The 25,598-nt window shown below is 49.6% G+C and overlaps 1 protein-coding gene across 1 annotated transcript in view; it reads right to left on the bottom strand.

Annotated features, from left to right (window-relative positions):
* gli3 (GLI family zinc finger 3) overlaps window positions 1-25,598 on the bottom strand; it is a 73,463-nt gene that overhangs the window by 29,909 nt on the left and 17,956 nt on the right. Inside the window, exons 3-4 of the mRNA XM_068748272.1 lie at window positions 13,094-13,339; window positions 746-851 (exon numbers count right to left, since the gene is read on the bottom strand). Of these exons, the coding sequence (XP_068604373.1) occupies window positions 746-851; window positions 13,094-13,339 (352 nt within the window). The remainder of the gene's footprint in view (window positions 1-745; window positions 852-13,093; window positions 13,340-25,598) is intronic.

The following is a 25,598-nucleotide window of genomic DNA, read 5'->3' as shown; positions in this document are numbered from 1 at the left end:
GATCGGAAACAAGCGGCGTGAAGACGGCGAAGCATCACCTTTTAACGATACGCGCTGCGTGGACGCCGAGAATACAAATGATGCGGAGGGTGAAGGAGAAAGAAAGGCTAGGGAGGGGGGGCAGTTGCATGCATTTGTGCACGAGCATCTGTAAGTCAGTGAGGAGAGCGAACGCTTTGAAGTCCTCTGCTGACCTGGCCGTCGCCGTCAGCAGCACCCGAGGGAAATGCGAGACTCCTGTAATAAGAGCTCCCCTCTCGCTCCAGAAGCCATGACACCATGTTTTTACCTTACATCATATTCGATCGGCCGTGCGTCCGCGCGATTGGATGAGGCGGCCGGTTAGTTGTGTACAGTCTGCGCTCCAGGAGCCCGTCAGCGTCTGTCAGAGACGGGCGGATGTCAGGCGAGGATGCGCCGCCTCCTCTTGACGAGGCGTGATCACTGCTCTGATGATAATTGCGCGCTCCCAGGCTCCCCTTTCCCCTGCTCTCATTTCCATGTCTCTGACACATGTTCACCTGCGTGTCTCTGACATGCGGATCGTGTTGCGCGCACACGGGGCCGGTGGCTTTTGATCCTGAAAGGCAAAGAACCGCGACGAGGACGGCGACGCGCCACACTCAGCGGACGGAAGGAAGTTCAGGAGTTTGATTCGCATCGCCGCCATTGTAGGCGCGGGGAGCTCGCAGGTGACCATGCAGTGATTTTTGGCGTGCATGAGTGCGTGATCAGTTTGACTTACACGTGAAGAGGGGGCACGGGGGAAGGCTCGTAAATGTAACGTCCCTGGGTATGTCTGTCATCAATCGGCACAGGAGGATGGAAGGATGGGAAGAACTGCGGTGCAGCTGCAAAGAATGAGAAGAGAAGAAGTTATACGAGCGGGGATTTACAAAACAGACTCTTGAGTCAGGCTCCCCCCCCTTCGGCTAATCTAAATAGCTATAATGAAAGGCAGCAGTTGATGGTTATCGTTGAAACAGACCCACCCAAATCATATCTCCTTAAAGTCGTTGAACTACAAGAGGCAGTTTTTTTGTTTTGTTTTTCAAGTTAGCAACCCAAAATATAAAGCAATAAATATCCGTACGAAAGTGAAACGACACCATTGCATAATATTTAAGCATAAAACAAGCAAAACAATTTTTTATTTCCCATCAAAACCAGCAGAGAGAATTGAGAAGCTTTTCTCCCCCCCCCTCCAGATAAAACACAGACATTAGCATAAAATGAGATTCCGAGCCTTTCTCTATTTTTACCCCCTGAAATGTAAAACTGCGTGCTCTCGGCATCCAAACTTCACTCCGCACCACAATCTGTAAAAGCAAAGCTGAAACTTTGCGTGTCACAGCGGCGCATCCGGACAGACTCCGAGCTGTGAAAGTGAAACGGGTTCAAACTTGTCAGGAAAGGCCAGGGGCCAGAGAGCCACGTAACGCCCACAAGGCACCGTTTGTGTGTCGACGCACCAACAAATTAATGACTTGTTCATTCACATATCTCACTTCCAGAACACGTGTCGTTTTATTGCCTGTTGCTGAGGCCGTTTCCAAGCGGTGCATCACCACCCCGAGGCAAAGCATGTGGCAACGTCTGCATGCCTTCACGCAGCAGGCGTGTTTGCTGTGGGGGGGGGGGGGGGGGGGGGTTATTTTTTCGCTTGTAAATATTTGGAAGTGTGCGCCAAGGGGGCAGATGGCCAAACATGGAGGTGCACAACAGCTCTGCAGAGAGTCGGTCCATGCCGAATGCCAGGCAGGTGTTAATCCCCCCCCCCCCAGCACCTCCTCAGGTGTGCTTACCTCATCGGCCATTCATTCGTCGGTACGATGGCAGCCAGCTCGGATCCCACTCGGCGGCGATAAAGAAGGGATCGTTTTTTTGGTATCGTTTGAAATCCCGCAAAACATTACAAAGGTCAAAGGGCGTTCAGGATTGCGTGCCGACAAAGTTCGGCGACGTGGAGGAGATTAGAAACGGAGGCGGAAGAGGCCAAGGTGTCCAGACTCACGTCAAGAATCAAGACTCGAGAGGAATACGAGTGCTGCAACTCCTCGTTGCTTCTTGTTGTTGAAAACTTTCCAAAACAGGCCCTGAAACTTTCCTCAGAGTCGCACACAAGGCCTCTCGCCGCGACTCCAAAGAAAAATGCAAAACATCTCCAAAGCGGCTTTTCATCATGTTTTCACGCGAGCAGAGATAAGTGGGTAAAAAGCCTCCTTCGCACGGCTCTGGAAAATATCTGAGCGCTCTGTCTCTGTCTGTTCGATAGCTTCCTCCTGATGGCTCAGTCTGGCTCAGCTCACCTCGCTTGATTCCAGCGCTGCCGAGGGAGGAAGGGGTGAGGGGATGCTGGGATACGGAGACGGGTTAGACAAGGGCAGAACCGGCTTTGTTTACTCGCCGTAGCTCCACTTCAAGGCTGGGCCGGCCCTTGGCTGTCAGAGTCGGAAATTAACTTTCAGGTTCACTCGGGTCTGCACGCTGCGTTCTAGCGCGCTGGGAGTAAAAGCCTCGTGTTCTCTAATCCCACTCATCCCTGCCCAGAACTTCATACCAACCTCTGTCCTGTTGGGCCAATGACTGTAGAGATCATTTTAAAGACACCCCCCCCCCCCCGCATGCATACACCTGAACTCCCGCAGCCGCCACTCCTCATCGAATTACCGAGATCCCTGTTCATGCTCCTCCATCGGCATGTCTGGACCCTTCACCTCATCACTCTTTCCTTCCCTCCCTCCCTCTCGCCATGCGGCGCATGCCCCCCCGCCACACGGCAAGCCGCCTCCGCCGAGGTTTATTTAAATCCGACTCAGAAGTTTACTTTACCGCGTGCGTCCCTGACTAAATAGAGACCTGCCACCTCTTTTGCGCCAGCGCAGATCCCCATTAGCAAGGCAAACAGCCCTCTGTCAGCGGAGGGAATGTATACAGTCACAAAGAACAGAAGGGGGGGGGGGGACTCCATCCTGCAATCCATCTCCAGTGTTTCCTGTGGGGACATCTTACTGTTTACTCTGGGAATAAACTGCCCCTGCTCTTCTGGTTATTCAAGGGTATTTTCTAATAGAGAACACAGCTGGGAAGCCCACAGCCAGTCGACGTCACCTTCCCGGAGTGGCCGCAGCATTCCCGACTAAAGTGTAATCCCGGCGGTGAACCGCCACCACCGGCGTGGAAGTCAAATCAATAATCCATCCTGAAGACACCGGCTCTTCAGAACTCCTCTGAAACTTTCCGGAGCAGCGAATTGTTCGTTTTTGGTTGACTTTTTTTCAAACTAATAATTGTTTTTCATCTTTCAGGAGAGGGAAGGGGAAGTCATTAAGACGTGATTACTAATGGGTTTTAATGAAAGGGCAATTAGAGGCAAACTTTGACCGGGCTCATTAATTGTAATTCAACGCAAACACACTGTGCTGAGGACCAAAATCCAGCTTCCTCTTCATTAAGGAGAGAACGGTAATTGCCTTGTCCTTTATTGGACACTTGGATAATTTCAAAAGAGGGAGGAAGAGGGGACGATGAAGCCCAAAGCACATCATTTGCAATACCCTTATTGGTTAATCTCCTTTCATAATGGAAGTTTTAACCACAAAGGATCTCCTTGGACTGTTGTGTGATGTCATACTTAAAAGAATCGGCGCTGTTGCTCAGCATTCTGATTTCAGTTTCGATGATACGCAAACGTTTTCCATTCTTTCCCTTTTGTGACTTTCTCATCTCCACGCCTCCTCCTCTCCTCTGGTGAGGGGTTCACTGACTCCTCTCCAACGGAGCGTCACCGGCCGCCGAGGACGGAACGCTCCTCCGTTAAACACCGCGTTTCTCATCAATGCTCCGCTGCGAGAGCACAAAGAGCCAGTGACAGATTGTCATAAGCGACTAAGACCAGAGTGAGAAAAGGGCTGCTGGGGCCTAGCGCCAGAGGCTTGTGAATCGCTAATGTAGAACATATGAAGCCGGTGCCGGGGCTGCGGCTGCCAGATTTCATTATGCCATCTCCCCTGCACGCTCGTGATCTCACCGCTAAGGCACGCTCGTCTGCAGCGAGGCCTGCAGTTGCACCGTAACTCTGCAACACTTTGCAAAGTGTGTGAAAGATGCTCCAGACTTTGCGTGCTTGCTCTAGCGCATGTGTGTGTGCAAAGCGGCGTCGCTCCTTTCCGTGTGAATGCAAAAGCGTTTGCATATAGTAACTAAACAGCCCAATAAAATAAAGCACCTGTGGCTCACCTTGACATTTATCTATGTTTCCCAAAAAGCCTTTAATTTTAACATCTACGTACTTTGCAGATGTGCTGTGAACAGATAACCTTCTAATTTTCCCCTTGTCGCATTGTTTTGAGCGACGAATCGTCAAAATCCGAAAGAATTATGAATCTGATATCTCAAAGGAAAAGCAAACATTTGATTCATTTCTTCTTCTTCTTCTCCTCCTTTTTTTTTTTAGTAAGCTGCCTGGGAATCGCTGCCGGTCCAGTCGAGTTACAGGTAAGTCCCACCTTTAGCATTTTATCCTAAAAGCAGGATTTTGTCTTAAAAGATACATCAACTCTCAACGTCAGGTTTTAAAATCCGTAGCAAAGATTGAAAGCTTTAAAAAAAATGCCATCAACACAAAATGCAATGAGTGCTATATATCGAGGCAATAGGGATTAATAAAGTATTCTGATTCTAATTGAAGTCCTCTGGCGTTGGGCGTGGGTTCAGTCCCACCTGAAGCCATTTGTCATACCTTTCCGCACCTCCTTCTCTCCTACATTTCCTGTCATTAAATAAAGGGGGGGGGGGGGGGGTGAGCATAACTTGTCATTTTCTGCAGTCCAATTTAAGAGACTCTAAGAGAATCTCCTTATAGCCAACAGATATCAGGTAACCAGCACGTCCTTTGTTAATCTGTGCTTTCTTCCCCTCGTTGACATGGCGTGCCGAACTCTTTCAAAACAACGTAATTTAAAAAGAAAAAATAACAACAACAACCCTGATATAAAAGCATCCAGTAATTATCTGCCTGGCAAGAGAAGAGGCTGGAGAAGCCCCATGCAGACTATCAGAGGAGGCGGTTTGGAAGAGGGCTCTCTCGTGATCAATCCTTTCACACACGCCCCCCGTCCTTCGCCGCGTTTGCTTAAAGTGAGACCTCAAGCTGTTTGGACATGTAAATAACACTTTCAGAGACTGTTTAGCTAAGCTCAATGGGAGTTGCTGTTGACTTTTGGAACGTTTTGCTTAATTATAGGTCCCAGATTGTTTCAGGTCTAATGGCCTAATTACCGCTGTATAAATTAGCCTAATGTCCTCGCTGTGCGGAGATTTCTGTATTTCTGCGATGCTCAGGCGCTAGCAAAGAGAGAGAGAGAGAGAGAGAGAGCCATTATTCAGCGAAGGGAAGCAGTGAAAAAGAAACCAAGCAGAGAAGTTAAATAACAGAAGGATGCTAATGCTGCCTAGCCAATCTATCGGCAATTCATCAAACGCATAAGGATGGCAGATCGCATCCTCTGTGGATCAATACATTCTATTCCCTCTTCCGTTGTGTTCTGTTTTTGGCTTTGCCCGTCTTTCTTGTACAATTGTTCTCACGCCCTTGAGCAGAAACACTCTCTGTGGGTAAATGTCATTAACATGGAGGGAAAGGACAAATGTAAGACTCAAATTCCATCACAGTCAGAAGTCATACTTTAATTATGAAATGAATGCTCAGGGAGGTCGTCTCTCTGTACAGATATGGTAACTCTACCAAGGTTTGACGGTTCTTTCAGTTCAAACGTTAACTAAAGGTTCAGATCTTTGCAGACGACTACCCCCTGTTCGTTCGCCATCCATTTGTAGGGCATTTAGCTGAAATAATCAGCAATCGGAGCTTCGCTAGACGGACGGCGATCAAGCTGAAAGTGTTCCGTGTACCTTGCAGTCGGGCCTTGGCTCTCAGACGTAACACAAATATCTCAATGGAACTCCAGCATCTGCAAGACATTTGCCGAGCTGAGTCGATCATAACAAATTGCATGCCATCGCAAGGGCCCTCGCCTTGCTGCAGAGTGGAGCTATGCACGCACACTCCTGTTCCAGGGCCCCCCCCAGCGCAATCCATGACCTGTTTTTCCCTCCCTACCCCACCTCCCTTCCCAGTGTGGATCAAGGGAGTGAAGGTTATTTCACAAGGCCTCTGCGGAGCAGCAATCTATCTCCTACATTTGGTGAATTTCTCCAGATTGGGATAAGCTGGGGAGGAGAACAAAGCGCCATGCCTTGTGCCCTCCCCCCACACTCCAGCACCATCTCCACCCTACCCCACCCTCCATCTTCCTCTCCCCCCACCCAGCTGGAAAGAGATTTACACAGCAGTTTAGTAGCTAAAACAGTGCGCTACACATTTTTCCACTTCTCTCCCTGTATCCCTAACATCTGTCGAACCCCTTCCCTCCAAATGGTGATACCTCACAGAGCGAAGGGAGTTGATTTAAACCTCAGGGTAACTCACCAGGATGTTGCTGCATGTATTCGTCCCTCTGTGATTTATGCAAGTCAAAAGCTCAAAGGCTTGGACCTTCATTGCGACCATTTCTTTTAGGAATTTAGAGTCACAAAATACTACAAGATGGCTGGATACAAAATGCATGATAACTTATTCCGATTTGCTGTAGCATCTATATATGAGACTCTGGATCCTGGATGACTCGTCATTTTAATGCAATTTTGATTCCCAGGTTGCCATTGTTTTCTATTTCACTTCCTGTTGGGTGTATTAACTTGCAAAGACTTGCATCTTATCGTTAGAGTGGTGATCCATCACAGCGAGCCCCGCCGTCACCTTTGGATTTGTGTCAAAACTACGCATTATCGTATGGTAATGCGGGTGAACTAAGAGGCCAGTTTAAAGATTCTCCTCAGTGGTGCATTCAAGGGCACAAATAATGCCCAAGAGGCAACACATTAGTTAACTGTTTGAACTAAGAGACATGTCTATTGCATCACCACTGCAGTCTTTTGATTTAGTTTACAATGGATGGATGGAATTGTATTCCTGCCTGTACCATAAGTCCATTTTCCTGTTTTCCACCAAACTCATACTGATATTAGACATAATCTGTACATGCTCTTTTGTGCATGGCCATTATTTGAGCTAATAGAGGAAACTGTGTGTCAAAGCAATCAGACAAATGGCTGCTGGGCGCTGCAGGGCAAGACAGGGGTCGGCACTTTGTGGCCCAATTAGGTCCTGCGAGCCCAACGGCATCTGGAACTCTCACATTCTCAGTCTTCTCTTGCATTGCTGTCACCTTATCCTCTCTTTCACCCTCTCTTTTGTTCTTGCTCCGTCTTCCTAATTCTTTGCAGTTAATCCTGCTTTCGGTCTACTTCTTCACTTTGACTCTCATTATTCAAAGCGCGTCTCTCCCCTTTTCCCTCCTCACAGCATTCCAAAACAAGGACAACGTTGTAATCCGTTTACCGCATCCCTGTCAACAGATTCCGCCCAAATAATCCTCCAAGTCTTACAACCGGGGATAGGTACTATCAAGGGAAGGGGAGTAAAGAAGAGGCAGGATGCAAAGGGGAAGAAGAGGAGGGCATACAAAGGACGTGGAGAACTGAGGCAAAGGAAGGGAACTTGTGTCACAGTGATTTGAGGCTTCGTCATGCAGGTGGCGCCCTGGGGTTCTCTCAGCCTGGGCAGAGAGACAAACCGGGGCCCATGTAAACCTTAAAGAGGATTAACCCTGCCGGAGTGCTTTAATGAGACCTGAAAGTGCTGGGCACCGGAGAGCCTCGCTGATTGAGCTGCACTCAAGTCGGCTCCCGATGGCCGGCTCGCCCAGCGGCCCAGCGGCCCAGCGGCGGCGCTGAGGCTCTGTGGCCTGCAGCTGCACGCTCATACCGAGTCACATCAAAGCAGCCTGTCTGGGAGAACACCAAGATGGGAGGAAGGGGAGGGCGTTGGGCATAAGGGAGGTGACGTGTCTGAGTGAGGGAGAGGCGGGAGGGGGACGGGGATGGAGGAATCCCTTATCTCCTCCTGAGAGGATGCTGCTCTGTGGTGTGAGATTGTCTGGAGCTGCCACCTGTCCCAGGCATCTTTAAAGGCAACACTAAATCCTGTGATGGGTCTGACCTCCTTGAGCTCCCATTCTTTCATGTCTCACTTCATTTTCTGCTTTATACACCACAACCTCCTCCTTCCAGAGTCTTTTTCCTATACCCCTCCACCTCGCTCCCTCTTTGTCTTCACGGCAGTGGTATCTTACATTTCGCCAGGCTGCTGGGAACATTTTAATTACACTGTGTTCATCAGCTCCCTCCTCCGTGTAGAACAACTGCGACCCAATAGAGACGAAAGCAAGATAGGGGTTGCTTGAGAAGGGATGAGGCTGCTTGGCTTTGCTCGGTCTATTAGAGGACCACAAGCATTAAATAAAAAAGGGAAGATGCGATAGACAGGAAATAAACACGAGCGAAGCCGTGAAATGTCTTTGATTCTCCCTGAGCGCACACAGCTGATTATCCTACTGGAGACTACAGGGTAACTTAAGGAGGAGAGGAAAAAGCTCAAGCAGCTAGCAAAGAAAAAGCCCCCACGAGCATCGGACGTTGTTATTTTATTCGTATAGTGCTTAATGTTATTGTACCGGTGGCATTTGCAGCAGTTTATTCTCCTTTTGGACGCACCAGATGCAGCAGAGCTTCATTTTAAGCCTCCGCGACGTCAGCAAAGTGTTATTGTTTCTCAACTTTCCTCCGCGGCTCAACCGATTAACCAAGTCTCGTTCGAAAAAGACGTAAAACACACTGGCAGATGTTGCGACCGCGATACCAAGAAATGCTGAGTGTTCTTCTTTGAACATCTTGAGTTGGCTACACATTCGTAAGTCTTCTTAGCCCCCCTCCCTCCCCCTTCACATGTAATCTCATCATTGTTAATAAGAGCTGCCATTATTTCCGAGATGCTCGCTTCGTACGCGATCAGCTTTGCGTTAAGAGCAGCGCGTGACCTTAAGGCGGTTATGAAAGCGCATCCTCAGAGCGCTTCAAACTCTGCTTAACCCCCTTAAATCATCAAGTGCTACAAAGGGGCACATGCATGTGAGAGTACGGCCCATCTTACAGCATGAGATGCCTCTAATAAGCTGTATAAAAGGGGATCATCTGATTATCCCTGGTGCGCTGGACCGAGGGGCCACAGCAGAGCAAAGGCCCCTGTTGTTCTTGATGAGAAGAGGTGGATGGAAGGGATTCCTCTTCCTCGCCTGCAGGGCGCCCCAGGCTGCTCTGTGCCGGCACGCCGCTGGGGGGTGGGGACTACACCGTGCCACCGCGCTCAAAAAGCCAATATTGAAACAATCACAAAGACAAACACTTACCCTTGAAACAGGCACGTGTCTTCTCACCCCGGGCTCTACTCTGTTCTGTGCAGTTCTTTGGGGTGGGGTGGGGTGGGGTGTGGGGGGGGGGGTGTTTGAATCTGTATCTAAACCAGTGCTTGTCATGTTTAAACCAACAAGAGGACAGAAAGTTTTCTCTTTGAGCTCGAGTTCAGAAGGCTGCTCGGTTTCCACCTACACCTCCATACACACACACCGTCTTTGCACTTCTTACCATTTCGAGACACGTGGAAAAGCCCCTTCCAGTCCGTAAAAACTAAAAACCCGAAGACCAAGCGCCGTAATTAACTTTAAAGAGTCCTGGGCCAATCGATGTGCGGATCACGTCTGGTTCTGGTGACAGCTGGCTCATTCAGTTCAGTGGTCAGCTGCATTTTGATACCGAGGCAGACAGGCCTACGCAGCGGCTGCCGCGACATGGCCCAGTGGACCTGAGATCAGCTCGGCACAGCAGTTTAGATTTTAACCCTTCGACTGGACATCGACTGACCCCCACAGTATCAGAAACAACAAAGAATTCTAGTGTTCAAGTTACCTTTGTCCGTTCTCATTGAGCCAATGCTACTGTGACACACGTGGAGGAATCTTTCAGCCACAGAGATGCGCACCTTCACGGCCTGTTGCTTAGCAGCCTCGGTTTCTGAGATCAGTCAAGGTATCTAGGCTTTGGTGTGGGGATTAAGCTGGCAGCCAGATCTGGGATAGATTTTTGAAGGAGATAACTGAAAGACTGCTTGGACTGCTCAGCATCCGTCACCGTCTGGAGGTACCTAATGTCTAGTCTACGCTTGTCAATGGTGTAACATATCACAGACACAGACCCAGCTACCAAACTTTAACCAATTCAGCTGCAAAATACTTACACGTTGTCTTTAAAGCTCTAAATTCCCTTTCCTCTTAATGCCTTCCATTTCACCAAACGTTGTGTTTCACTCCAGTTTTAACATTTGCAAAAATGAAAAGGAAGTGCTTTAAGTCCCGACATCAACGTTATTCAGCCTGGCAAAGAAGGGCAAGTGTTCAGGAACTTTAAACTAGATCCTCTCAGGAGAAGAGGGGATGCTTTTTTGCCAGGAAGTGGGCCTCGCTGTTGCTGCAGGACCGCTGACCGGCTAATCGGCGCATAATATAAACCGATGTCGGGCGCCGCGCATCCCATTCAGACTTCCACACATTAAGATCTTAAGAAAAGAGACTTCTCCCTCATTAATCCTCGTCTCAATCCTTTCTGCTTATCCCGCAGCAAAGCTCTGTGTATTAGTGCCGCGGTAAGAAGGACTCTCATTCAATGTTTGCCCATGAAAAGCGGCTAAGACTCAGGCATCACCGTGATTAGCTAATGCTAACAATGGGGGCAACGTTTCCTTGGCGCCTCCTCTTTTCTCCTGCTGAAGTGGGTGTAAAAAAACAAAGTCAACACGACATTTGGCTGCAGACATACGGCGAGTGGGAGATCGCAAGTCTGGGTGAATAGCCGAGATTTATTCAGAACACAGACCCCTGAAATCCCCCCCCAGTTCAACTCCCACACCTCCCAGAGTTTCGCCGCCACGTTAATGACCCAGCTACCAGGTGTGGGGAGGCTGCAGGTGCTGTCGCATTTAGGCACATTAAGCACTGACACACACCAGTGAGAAGAGTAATCGGATTTGCCTGGCTGTCTGCTGTGAGTCGCGGCACGCTATGCAAGCACAGCACAAAGGCTTGGGCCCCCTCTCCATCACAAACACACACACACACACACACACACACACACACATACACACCTGGGATGAATTTAGGAGGTGACAAAGCCCCTCGTCGAGAAGGGACTACCACTGGTGGAGTAAGAGAACCAGAACCGGAGCCACGTCGCTATTTACACCTAGCAGCGACAGGATCTACAGGCTTCAGGTTCAAAGTGGCCGAGGCGGGGGGGGGGGGGTCTTAACGGAAGCCTTTCGTCCTGCTGACCCACAGAACACTACAGCTCATGGGAATTGAGCTCCGGTGCTGGGATCAATCAGACTGAATTGGACTGCCGCCGTTGGGGACACCGCATATCCTCAACACCTGGGGCCAGGAGGAGGTGTTTTACACAACTCTGTCTGATTTCTGCCCGTAGGTCCTCCTGAGCCGAGTCAGGATCAGAGAATCGACAGGGGAAACATCAATGAAACAGAACAGGAGGCGTTTGTTTTGAACTTTTATTGGTATATTATCTCTTTAAAGGACCGGTAACAAATCAGGCTTTAGATTTTTAAATAAATCTGGTGATGTCTTCCATCTGCATGTTGTCTCTAACAACTAAGCAGAAAACTTGAAGACAATTTGATTCGCGATGACAAAAAAAAGGCAAATATTAAAAAGGTTCAACCGAAGATATGTTGAGTTAATTAACAGAGTCTGGCTTTAAACTGACAAAATGTTTCGATGCTAACACTTTTAAAAAAGTATAAGAAGACACACGCAGCAGGACAATAGAACCTCATTCCAGTGAACCCCCCAGCTCCATCGCCCCCTCCGCCTCTGACGGCGCTCTTCTAACCCTTTGCACAAAGAAACCCTCTTAAAGCCTTTTTGACTCTTCCTGCTGCTTTTGAACTCTTCATTTGAGACTGCGACTCTCCCTCATGACCCCTTTGGGTGACCCATTTCCACCCCCCTTCCTCCTCTCTTACCCCTGGGCTTCAGTGGTCTGGAACCTCTGGGGCTCCTTCACACACACACACACACACACACATTTGAAATTAGAAGTGGCAGTGGTGCTGAGTTAGGTCAGGATGTAATGGGCAGTAATGTTCCGCCCTCGAGGTTCTGTCCACGACACCATTGCCTGGTTTTTAAGCATCGGTGGCTCTCAGGCTCCGGCGTTTGAGGGAACAGAAGCTAATGAAGTGGCTGAATAAATGGAGTTGCACTCTAAAGCAGGGGCTCACTGGACTTTTCATTACTGCCGCTGGATTAAAATCTCCTTGTCCCACTCCGTCTGGCCCAATTCAGGGACAATTTAGCCAAACTAAAGAAGCCATCACATCCCATTCTTGTCTGCAGGCAAAGTCCTGGCTACAGCAGTCGCCGAATTAACCGCCTAATCAGCCTCTTACTCCTCAATCATCTACCGCCTGTTCTCTCTCCCCACATGCACAGCTTCACTTTTGTCTAACTCTATCTCAGTCCCCACCCCCAAATTATCTGTTGTATCTCAACCAAGCCACTGCTCACCTTTCACCACAATCTATCAGGCTTCATCTCCACGAGCCCCTCTCTCTCCTCTCTAGTCCCACAGAGGGAGAGAAAGGGAGGGGGGGGGGGGGGCAGAATAGGAGGTGCTGAGGTTTGACTCGCTGTTGCTTTGGGGCTTTGAAGTGTGTGTTGATGAGAAAGAAGTAGAGTACTGTGTTCAGACAGGCCCCTAATGAGGGAATTAAGACGCTGCACTGGCCGTTCCCCATACTAACTTCCCAGGCGCAAAACAAGGCGAGTGTGGGTGCATGCGTTTGTGTGTGTGTGTGTGTGTGTGTGTGTGTGTGAGTGTGAGTCTAATCTGTCAGACTTAATCAAACATCTGACGGCCCTGCCTCTCACCTACAGTAAAGAAATCCACTGGGCTCGTTTGGCGGTTGCAAACATGTCCTCGAGGAGTGTGGAACCGTTTTACTTGGCAAATTCTACACGTTTCCGCTTTAATCATTCGCCAACGCGTCGCGCGTTGTAAGACTTACAATAGTGGGGATCCAAGTAGCCGTTGCGAGGATCCATGGCGAACAGCGTGCCCCGGTACGGCAGGGCATGGTCGGCCAGGTGGGGCAGGGATCCGTGCAGCTCCTTCTTAAGAAGGGAGGGGCGGTCGTCTGTGGAGGTGGAGGGCTCCTCCCTGACGTTCCTGTCGGGGCGGCCGGGCGTCAGGGTCTGGGAGCTGATGGCATTGCGCCTCTCGCGGTGGTAAAGTGGGCCTGAACTCTCGTCCTCTGCAAGAGTTGATAGACGGGAAGGGAGGAGAACGTGATGTTAGAAGTCAAGCAGAGCAAATCATTGAGTAGATTTAGTAGATACAGAAGTAAAAGTTGCGAGCAGATGTGAGAATCTTTCTCTCTGGCATGAACACAAGGAGATCGGTTGATGCAGGAGGCTCTGGGTAAAGGAGGAGGGGGGGGGGGGGGGTCGCTTTCTTTTCCCCCACCTGAAACCTGCTTGGATTTGCCCTCAGCAGTGCCACATGTGAGAGTCCAGAGGCAGAAGCTGTACGACCATATGGACCACGAAGGATAAATCCCATTTCACACAGTCCAAGCAGCATTTCCCAAACGTCAGTTCATAAATTCAGCTCTGTCTCCTTTTGTTTTTCTTTTTTTTTTAGAAAGAAACAGATTCCCATGGAGGAGGCAGGCTTTCCGCCCGCATTCCGGACGGTCCATTAACAAGCGTCATGTGTTGCAACGACCCCTACCCTCTTTCGTTCTCTTGTTTCCCCTCCTTCTCCCCCATTCCCTCTCCGTTATCATCGGTCTCATTCAAAGGGGAAGGAGTCGGGTCTTAGGAGAAAACTACCTGCCACCTGGAATGAAAAGCAAAATATGTGTGAACCTCTGAACCGACTTATATAAGGCTCGGCTGGGATTCTGACCCGGTATCTTTTCTGTAATACTCACTATATAGACCAACTCAGAAAATGCCGTAGATAAGTACGATTTAATATTTTTTGCCCAAAGTCACAAAAGGAATTAGTTTCAGTCTGATCCGGTTCCCAGTCAAACCCCCCCCCCCCCCATAAGCAACAGCTGTGAATTGCGTTCTTGCTCATTCCCGGTTATATGAAATTCCGGTTTCGCCATCAAGAGCGTTGGTTGGCCGTTGGTTCAAACCAGTGGCCTTCCTGGCATTAGCGTAGCTTCACTGACAGCCTGGCAAAATGCCTCGGCGTTGGCGCCAGAGGTTCTGCAGTATTAGACCCCCCCCCCCCCCCAAGTATGCGCTGCAACACAGCAGCATCCAGCTGCCAATTAAGAACAGCAGCGAGGGCCAGGTTAAAGCGTATCACCTTTAGCGCTGAGGAGTACCGCCATAATGCCGATCAGAACGGGGGGGGGAAATAGCAACCCACTGGTCCCGCTTTGATTTCCCTCACCCTCCCTCATCATTACCGGCACGCGGGCCAGCCGTTGCATTGGCACGGCACCGGCAGCGGATTGGAGAACCCTTAACGCGGAACCGGCAGCCAGAGAGGAGAAGCCGGTCTCATCCGCGGGAAATGACAGCGTCAGTTATGATATAAGTATTTAATCCTATACTGCACAGCCCCGTGATCTTATTAAGGGAATAATGGCACTTATACGGTTAAAGCCGGATTAATAGGTCTGCTCTTGCAAAGCGCAATATTAACATAAAGGGATTTCAGAATTGGGTTCGTCTCCTGACATGGATTGGAGGAAGTCAGGACTGTAAAACTGTGCTGCGCGGCAGCGGCGCCGTGGGCCGGAGCGTGAAACCGCTGTGCATCACACACGGAAGATCTAGCATTGCATTTTGGGAAAGTAAAAGCTGTCTCCATATTTATGAGCTCTTTTTCTCTAACAGCGAGTTGATGTTTCATGAATAGATTCATCGTTTGGAGCCTTTAGACGGGGCAGCCGCCAGGAATCCATCGAGCACTAACGCGGGCCGAAAACTTCTGAGGGGACTCCATCGCTCGCTTTCAATTTGTCTTAATCGCTTTCTCCTTGTCATGGTCTCCCGTTTGGTTTCCTCTTCTGAGCCTGCGTTTGCGGTGTGTGTGGGCGTGGCTGCGGGGGAGTGGGCGGGACACCTTGAGACACACCTGCCATTCATTCCAGCTCATTACCTGCCTGCTATTTGGAGCCTGCTGACGCTCCAGCAGCCAGATTATGCCTTCGTCTCCTGTTGACGACTCGTCTTCCTCCGTTGCTGTTTTGCCTGCTCTTCCATGGCCGTAGGATTTTCTAGCTGTTGCTTTTGTTTGGCAGAGTTTTTGATTATTTTTCTTACATTGTTCCGACACCTGTCCTGAGCATATTTCTAGTAAACTGTTTAAACTTTAATCTTCCCTCCGTCTCCGCATTCTGGGGTCCGCCAGCTCCGTTTTGACTGATTCTGGTCTGTGATACTTCTCTCATCTTTCTTTTTGTTCTTTTCCCGGGGACCCCAAATGGCATTCGTAATCGGCTCTCTCCTCCGAGAGAGGTCAAGTGACTAATAGTTCAATCACACCAATGTCACAGCCCCACCCCCCTATGGTCAACACAGAAAAGGGGGGGTCCAGCATTGTACCGTATGCCATCCTAACGGGCTCTATTACTTCATTTTACAGCACCTTCCGTGGTTGAACAAAGTCAATTATCTCCTTGAACAGGCGGAAGAGAAAGTTTCTCTTTCGCCGGTGGAAACTTCTCTAATCCTTGCAGCATGTCAGGCATCTGTCAAAAAAAAGGGGGGGGGGCTAATGAAGACAGCGCAGACATAGGTAAAGACACGCAACTTTGAAGAGTTCAGCCCTTGTCGAGCTCTGACCGTCCGCCCGATAGACCCTTTCCCTTTATGCCGTCCTCATTTCTCATTCCTCTTTTATTTCCACCTCTTTTCCCATGGTTGCCACATCCAGTCCGCTACCAGTCTATTCAGCCCAATACAAAAGCAGCAGGCCGGTCCTCTGTGGACCAGAGGAAAGCATGCCTCTCAAAAAAAAAAAGGAACTATCCCACTCTCTCTCTCTCTATGGTGATTGAATTTCTTAACATCTTTTCAAAAAAGCGCTTAAATGCCTGGAGGCGAGGGGAAGAAACAAGCTAATGGTGGATGGGGAGCACTGAACAAATTTCAGAGCCCTTTCCTGCTCGCGTTTGAGGTTGAAAGCGAGCTCCTGCCTTTCAAGTTTCAAAGTCCTCCTTCCTCCCGCAGTGTCACTGAAGGATTTGAAAAGAAGGTAATTGTGCTCACTGCCGTTCTGATCAGAGCACACGCCCCGGCTCTAGTATTTCAGGAGCTTTCTCTACCACTATTATGGTACCCGGTGCTCCATTCCTGCATTCTTCCTCCCTTTCTCTCTCTCTCTCTCTCTCTTACCAACCCTCAACAAATGCACTCCCTCTTTCTCTCCCTCACTTGCTCTCTATCCTTCTTTCACCCCCAGCCAGCCACTCATTAAATCCTAAAAACCCAGGTCCTCCTCCCTCCCCCCTTTACTGCGGTCTCTATTGTAAAACCGGCAGGAATACCTTCAGAGAAAGCCCCGTGCATGTGGCCTTTAATATGCCGGCCTAAAAGAGCGCATGGATGTCGTGACAAAATGAAATTTTGAAGAGATAATGAGATATGGAGTGGGGCCCAGTTCCTCTGAGGGTTGGGCTCGGGGTACAAGAGGGGGGGGGGGGGGGGGCTTAAGTTAAGGGTGCCTGGCCGATTCAAAGAAATGATAAGTGAAACAAAAGCTCGGCTTGTTGTTTCTGACGCTCTTTTCCAGAGGCAGAGGATTGCTGTTATTCCACCTGACAACGTCCTCGACTCTCAAACCATCTGATTTGCCCTCCAGCCACAACTCAGGCAGCCGCAAAAGCTGGGCCATGTATGTTGTATGTTTCAAGGTGCACACATTTCAACCCCCCCCCCCCCCCCACCCCCATCCCATCCTTACCGCCTTTCCGAAAAGCCTAAACATCACAGGATGTGTTGTTGCACCCCGGAGCCAAAGCCAGACATATCCTGTGTTCCACCTTCGAACTTCTCAAAGCGCCGTTGTCAGTGGCACAAACAGGTTTTTGGCTGGGGAGCACACGGAGAATGAACAAGGAGGAGAAGGAATGGAGGATACACACAAAACATTTCTTCAAAGCTCCTCTCCTCCTGTGCAATAATCTCTTGCTCCTTTTTTCCCCCCTTCTTCTTTCTCTTGCAAATCAAGTCCCGGGAAAGACTCAAGACTCCTCAATTAACAATGAGGGGGGAGAAAGATTCCAACAGCTGGCTTGAGTTTAATAAGAGCACCTCTCCAAGCGGCTTAGGCTTACGCACCTGATTCAACCGGACCTGGCATCGCCGTTATAGACAACAGGAATCATTCACGATTAGCGCAGGTTGAAAGACAAACGCCAACCAAGCCCAACACAAGGGTGCAGGATTACGGCCATTGTGCGAGGCGCCGCTCTGCTAGCGCGCTCTAAACAAGGTTCGGCTCTGCATTAGGTGAAGGTTACCAAGTCCTGCATTAAAAAAAAAAAAAAGAGTGACTTTGAAGAAACTTCCCCAATGAACAAATGAAAATGTCAGGAGGCAGAATCGGGTCGCTGCCCTGCAAATCCGGAGGCAGAATAAATTATCTGAGCAGAGCCAAAGTGTTCTTCAGAGCTCTGGAGAACTTCTGCAAACATGGTGTTTCACTCGCTTTAACTTTGCACTGGCGTTTGATTCCGTCTCTGCAGACTGAATCCACATTATTTAAACATCAGCGCTCGACTGATATCGGGACCAGTTGCAGAGCGATGCTCCAGCAGGCCTGGATGTTCCCTCTCCTGGTTAGCAGTCAATTATCAGCAGCTGATTTCACACACCGTAAAAACGCTCTCTTCAATATTCATCTGGGGGGAAATTTCTCTTCGCATATCTCAATTTGGCTCTCGGCAGCCGGTACCCCCCCCCCCAACCCTCCTGCTTCACCCCAGTCCCAGCCCAGTTCGCTGTGCCGCCAGGGGTCCGCCGGGGACACACCCAGAGTTCAGCATCTCGTGGTCCCAGCCTCCAGGCCCCGGCGGCTGGGGAGAGGCAAATCAAAGCCTGCTTGGCGCCTTCCATCTACCCTGCGTTCACCTCAAATCAGCCTCACAGCGGGGTTGTGTCGTGCCAAGCCCCCCCGCCTGCCCCTGGCTACCCTTTATTCACCCATTAGGGGCACAGGCCCACCATAGAGCAGCCAAAAATCCCACTCCCATTTCATCAGGGCCACATTGTGAGGAGGCATTGGTCTCTGACGCTGATGCACTTTCGACCGTGGATAGTTACGGCTTTTTAAATTCTTTTTTTTTTTTACACAAAGGGCACCTTGGCTCGCATTCTTGGAGGAATCAAACACCAAGAGATGCATTTGATGAAGGCTTCAAAGCAAAAAAAATACCATTCAGTGGTCTGATTGGCTTACAGACTGTATAAGCATATAGTTTCAGAGCGTCACAGGGCAGTTCTGATCCACCATAACCTGAAAAAATGATTATGTGCAAGGGCAAAACGACATCCGTTTGGGACCGTCGGTCTTTACGGCGAATACGGGAACGCCGCCCACCAGCCCAGCGCGGGCCAGTTTTCCGCTGGACCTCAGCATTGGAATCCCAACGTCTGACACCAGAGTGATCTCGACCAAGTCTGTGGCACTCAGATTAGCAGCGGCTCGCCAAGAGAAATGGACACCCGGCCAAAGCAAAGACGCCCGGAGCCAACAGTGTGGATAGAATAGGAAAAAAATAACAGTCAAGCACATCAAATATGATCCACTTGCTACTGAGGGCATTTCTCACTTTTGCTTTTCCTTTTAAATCACTTCAGTTAAACATAATTATTCCACCTTTTGCAATAAATATATATACCGGAATGCTCTTATGTAAGAATGAACTTGTGTGTTTGTGTGTGAACTTAGAGGGCCCCATTAAGATTGTTAACCTAAACACTTACTAGCAACGGGATAATTAGATGCTTCAAAGGCACCTGCCCGCCATCCCAGAGGGGGGGGGGCAGGAATCGTCGCTCAGCGCCCCGCCCCATTTAAAAGCATGTTAACTCCTATCTCAGGCTAGCAGGCTAATTTAACTCTTGACATTTGGTATCTGAGGAATGAGAGGGATCAGCCATTTAGCTGGAACAGGATTACCCCCCCCCCCCCCCCCCCACACACACACACACACACACCGCATACCCTCAACAGCCCTCCTCCTCTTCCTCCCCTTCAACCCCAAACCCCCCCTCTCCCAGTCAGGACGGATTCATTAATTTTGCTGATGCTAAGTACTTTATCAACGACTGGTGAGCGTCTGAGTCCAGAATGGACTCTCCCTCTCCTCCTCCTCCTCCTCTTCCTCCTCCTCTCTGCAGTGATTAGGCCTGTGGATGCTCAGATCTCTCTGCCGAATTTACTGACCTGCCTTACCGCTTTTTATTGTAATTTTTTTTTGCATTGTTTAAAATAAATACATTCTAATTTATCCAGCTTCCTGCAGATTCACGCAAACAAAACTCTATAGTTGCTGTTAAATGATCTGATTAATTATAAATCGATATTAATGAAGGTGGGCGTTCCGGCCGGCCAATGAAATCACATTCCTGCACCGTGGATCTAAATTGCAATCTTTTTTGCTCAGGTTTGAATCAACATGTAGAATACCCAGACTTTCTATCGTCTATAAATTTGTCCATTCTCATTGCTGAAACCCAAGATAGCATTAAAGATTGTGAAAGCAGAGGCTCCTCCTCATCCTCCGTTTGCCGAGCCACACTTATAATGCATCAAGACCCAAGGAGAAGACGCGGGATAATTAATCTGTGCATAACGCAGATTGACTCACAAATCTCTATAAGTTTTCACAAAAAGTCGATAGTGGGACGTCATCCAGCTCGTTGCATCAATCCAGTAACCCCCCTGGAGAACATATTTGGGCATAGTCCGTCCTATTTGACTTGAAATAGGCAGAAAGATTATTCTCATTCATAATTCTGCATTAGCCTCCTTCCTCCTGAAGGTTCTACATTACAGGTTGAATCGGGGGCTACGCACGAGCGTGACGGATCCAGCGTGCCCGAGCCTTTGATGCTGCAGCTGGTAATGCTTACAGTTTCTAACCCCTCACATTTGGGCACTTTTTTTACCAGACAGCATGACAATCAGAATTCCAAACTACAAGCCAAATGCCATAAAAATAACACAACTCAACTGAGTCCTTCACTCCGCTGCTACAATAAGGGGCTGTTCTGCACGCATAAAGTCACATGGCGTTAAAAATAATAATAAAAAAACACACACAGCGCTGATTGAATCGACTTTTTGCCTTTACGGCGTGACACATTAATTATTTAAAATAGCATTGGTTCATTTTCCATATTTTTTTTGCCATCAGGACCCAAAATGTTCCAAATAACCTCACAAAGAACCTTTTATACACCTATCAGACGTAATTAGCCTTTTCAAAATCCTACTACTCATGAATGACCCAATCGTCTCGCGCCTCCTCCCGTGCCCCATTAATAAATAGGCCGTAATCCCCCCCCCCCCCCCCTTAAACATACAGGTGAGGCCAGGACCCCTTCATTACAGTGTCTGCAGCATGCAGGGAAAGCTCTGCGGATTAGAGGATCGGCTACGTTGGCCAAACAGATTTAAACACAGTCTTGCAGGGAAGGAGCTGAAGGGTGGAGGGGCAGGGGACAGGAAAAGGCACCCGAGTTCCTTCACGATGAGATGAGTTGCTCTGTGGGGCAACAGGGAGGGCAACAACAGGCTGGAAGTTGTGGCTGAAGGAGCGACTGAAGCTAAAAGCTACACAACATCCAACAGGCTGCTTGAAAGGGAATTCTTCACACGAAGCATGGAAGGCTTTATAATTCACACACAAATCTTTAGCGTTTATATCTCGGGAAAGTATTTTGAAAAATACTCAAATAATTCCGATCTTATCAACGAGTCTTTCTCCGGTTTGAACACCCCCCCCCCCTCCTGTTGCAGTCCGCTCCGTAATGAGCTCTCCTCATGTATGACCTCTCCTGTCATTCCCGCCAGTCGAATCCTCCTCTCCCTGCGCCGCTCTCGCCTCCGTTCCCTAATCTCGGTATTACCCAGCCATTAATCCCACATTCCCTGCGAGGTTAGCCGTTGCGGCTTGGCTGACATGTCCCCTCCGTAATCTGCTGTTCATATTTGGAATGAATCAGTGGGATGGAAGGTGAGCAGTGTTTAAAATGATCATGCTAAAAGACTTAACAGCGGCTTTAGGATTCACCTGTGGCCTGCTACACCCCCCCCCCCCCCCTCTCTTCTATCCCCCCGTCTTTTGCTTCTCTGCATCCCATCTGTCTCTCTTTCGCACTTTCTTCTCCTTAATCCCTTTCCTACTCACTGCTGATTTTATCCCTCGTTCTTCCCACTTTCCTTCCATTCCCATGTCTTACCCAAATCTCCAATACCTACCTCCGTCCATCCCTCTCCTTCCCCCTCAAAGCCGGGGTGGGACCGTCGGACTCACGCAGCCCCCATGCCGAGTTGCTCCGGAGCCAAGCCCAGAACAAAGAGCCCATTGAGCCCAGCGGAGACATAATGTAGGCCGCCTCTGACAGCGCTGGAGATGAAGTCATGAGGTCGCCCAACAGATAATAACCACGGCCCATCCTCCAGCTGCACCGTGAGTGCGTGCAGAGCGAGCCCGTCGAGGAAAGTGTGCAGAAATGAGCGGTTTACGCGTCTGCATGTACGCGTACGTGCAGAATGCGATGCATGTGCGTGAGGATGCATTAAAAGCTTTTAGGAGCGTAATGAGATCCTCCATGACACTCAAAAATGTGCTTTGTAAATACCGCAGAGAGGAGAAACAAAAGCTTCAGAGAATTGCACATTTAGTTTAGACTATGCCCCCCCGCCCCCATCCCCATGTCCCTCGTTGGAGTCTGTCTGGCGCAAAGTTTGACATGAGACACATCTCGGCGGGACCGGAGCTGTCGCTGCGAGGCCCACGCTCCAGGTGGGATCATGCAGGGCAGGAAAGATGGCGCTTGGTTGAAGAAGTGCGCGTGTATGCACGGGGTCCGAGCATTAATCTCAGCGGCTCTGAACGCGGGCATGGTCAATTAAAATGCCTTTACAAGACCACGCACTTGACAAGAGGCCTCAATGCTGAGGCTCAGAGCTGGAGGAGGAGGAGGAGGAGGTGGGAGAGGATGGTGAGAGACAGCTATGGGATTGATTAACTTTGGAAGGACTTGCTTGCGTTTCGGTTGTGCAGCCGCTGCGCTGTAAGCTACAGACATTTGCTTCCCCAAATGTTTCTTTTATACCATGTCTGCAACGCATCTGAGTTCAATTCTCCGCATGCCCTCTCCCCGAAAATCAATTCCTCCTCCTCTCCTCTCCTCTGCACTTTTCCTCCAGCTCTGAGAACAGACCACAGTGAGGGGAGGGGGGGGGGGGGGGGTTACACTGTCCCTCCCCAGATCCAAGAAAGACAACAAATGGTTCTAATCAACTGACACCCCCCCTGCCATCCAGGAGGAAGAGGGCAAAAAATCTGCCCCCGCGTGGATGTCTTTCCGGGCTCCGTCCAATCGTGGCTGAAGTCGGAGCTCTTTACGAGAGTCCTGGGAGATTGTGTACGAAGCACCAGAGGGTGGGAAGAAGGGGGGGGGGGGGGGGGCGCCGCTTCCCAACCTCTGCTTCTAATCAATCACCAGAAATCACTGCCATGGTTTACGGGCCTTTGATCTTAGCTCCTCTTTCACACTGCGAGGGAGAAAGTTGGGCGGGAAAAGCAAAGGGGGGGTGGGGGGTTGCAGGGAGGAGGGTGAGAGTCGAGGCCCGGAGGGTGGGGAGGTCAGGAGAGAGAGATTAGGGGGCATGAGGTCTTTTGCTCGCTCTCAAAAGCGTGTCTTGATTTAATCCGGCAAGTTCTTGAGCGGCGAGCGGGCGGTGGTCCGAACATGCAGGAGGCTTCAGCTCCGAAATGTTCAGCTCCAATGTTTAGAAAACATTTATATGCAAACGAATAAAATCATTACTTCCACTTGTGTCAAATAAAAATCACAAAAATAAATAAATGCCTAAATAAGCACACCGATAAAATAAAATGCACTGGTTAGCATATAAGTTCCACATTTTGGAGGCAAGGCCACAAGTTGTTGCTTCAAGCTAACAAGAACACGCCACGATAAATCCCCGGCCTCGCTTGAGACACGCCAGCTTTATTGCTCCTGGCAGGAGGGGGGCCACCGATGCCAAATGGACAGAATGATCAACTCCTGCTTGCACACTTTACGGGTTTATGGTTTCCCCTCGCACCTCCCTCCCTGAGAGGAGCAACGTCAGCCGCGTCGCTCGGGCGCAGCAGCGGGGGGGTGGGGGTTTGCTCGACGGAGCCTGTCAGACAGGGCAGGCTGATTTGTCTTTGCGAGGCGGGTCATTGGTTCAGAGACTCATCGCTGACCCGGGTGACCTCTGACTCCCGGGCCATTCTGTCTCTCAGCGTGTCGGTGAAAATGATCTCGGGCTCTCCTGTTGGATGAGCAGCGTGGTCAATCACAGCTCGTTAGAATTAAAAGCCTGCGACTGAAACGTCGGGTTGGGCTCCGTGTCATCCGTGCACAAATCTGTAGCTCCAGTTCTAAATTCATTCAAAAACATTTAACCTTCCGGGATTATTCGGTAGAGAAGCCCAAATTGAGCATCTGACTCGTGCGCTGCAAGTTTTCTGTGCAACAAATGAATATCGGGAACATTTCAGGGTCACTCCCTTTTAGGTTTTATCCACGTTCACGGTTTGATTGGCTGATTGGCGTCTCGTTTTATTGCATCCGTGTGTTCTCAGTTTGCCGTTGCTTTGCTGAGCCTGACGTTATTGTGCGCTGACAGAAACACAAAGATGCAAGACCCAACCTATAATTAAATTGGAATTTCCCCCAAAGGGCAAATTTTCATTGGTTTTCATTGAGGTTCAAAGCTATATTTCTTGCTAGTAGGATGACTAACCAACAACTACAAAAAAAGAAAAAGATCCAATTCCACTACAGTTAAATTCTGGCGGGCCTCTGCACGGCATGCAGAAGTCTTGAGGCAGAGGCTTATATGCATCTTCCAGCAGTGAAGGTGGGGGGGAGCTCAAGCAGGCGGATATGTGCCAGACAAGAGAGGCCGAGCTGGGCTGGGCTGGGCTGGGCTGGGCAGCTGAGGTTCCCCTCCACTGTGATTAGCAGCGAAGCTAAGCTAATCCCGCACCTCAGGCCTCTGCGAGGTGGCTCTGCCAAAGCCTGTCCCCCCGCTGCTGCAGGAAATTGCCTTCTGTGCTGAAGTGCATGGAATAGCTATGGCTCACCGGTGAAAGCAGAGCTCACACGGGGCAGACGTGGCTTCAGAAGCCCAAATCTACAGGTAGATTTTAGTCGATACCCGTCTCCGAAAACTCAAAAATCGGCCACGTTGTGGATAAATTCCTTCTCTCTTCTTCGTACTTCTGCTTATATGATTTTTTTGTGTGTGTGTGTAGCTATAAATAATTGATGCACCATACAGAGGTCTTTTGCCTCTAAAAGCCAGTTTTCCTGTGTGGGATTGTGAGTCAGTCTCTATAACGCCTCCTCCATTGTGCTGTTTGACCCCGGGGCCAGCCAGAGCTCCCATGAGGTTCCTTATCCCACCATCAGTCCTCTCTCATTAGCCCCTGCAGGCAGAGTCTAGCGTAAGGTAACACAGAGAGGGGCCCATGCTTCCTCCTCTGGTCCCCGCGAAATACCGAAACCACAAACACAAATCACTTTCCGGCAGACGTGATGCCGCAAACCGCAAAACGCACTTCTTAAAATAACGGCCATTTTTAAATCTCATTAAAAGGATTTCTTGTCTGGCACTGTTACGTAAATTATTATAAATGTTATTCATTTATAGATGTTGTTTTCCTGGAGAGAGACACACACAAAAGTTCTGATTTATGAGTTCATGAGTTTTTGTGTGAGAATAAAACAGGGCTACAATAGTGTGAAGCAGAGGTGGCAGCAGGAGGAGGGAGCAGGGAGGAGGAAGAAGGAGGAGATGGGGCAGAACACAGCGGAGAAACAGTTGATTATGAGTCCCATCAAGTGATCAATGATTTCATTAATAAGACGGATCACGCGGCTGTCATAGCTGTGACACGGGCTGAGGAACGATCCGCTCCCAACGCTCCATCCCCAGCTCTCCTCCCTCCCTCCCTCCCTCCCTCCCTGCCAACGACGAGGCATCGGCAGGGAGAAAAGGGACGGAGCTGAGCGTTGACGGGGGTGGGGGTGGGGGTGGGGGGGATAGTCATGAGGGAGCGAGAGAATGGAGGGAGAGAGGAGGGAGGAAGTGAAAAGTGAAAATCCATTTTGAAACCCATTTTCAATTAGGGGTCCACAAGCTGTTATCACAGGTGTCCCAGAATGGGGGCCCGTAAGTGAAAATGTCTCCTATCCGTTTCTGAAATGAAACCTTATCTGGGAGGCACAAAGATGGCGGGGACAGCGTAT

Source organism: Brachionichthys hirsutus, chromosome 14, assembly GCF_040956055.1.
Source record: "Brachionichthys hirsutus isolate HB-005 chromosome 14, CSIRO-AGI_Bhir_v1, whole genome shotgun sequence".
NCBI lineage: Eukaryota > Metazoa > Chordata > Actinopteri > Lophiiformes > Brachionichthyidae > Brachionichthys > Brachionichthys hirsutus.
This window is presented reverse-complemented; position numbering and strand designations above follow the sequence as displayed.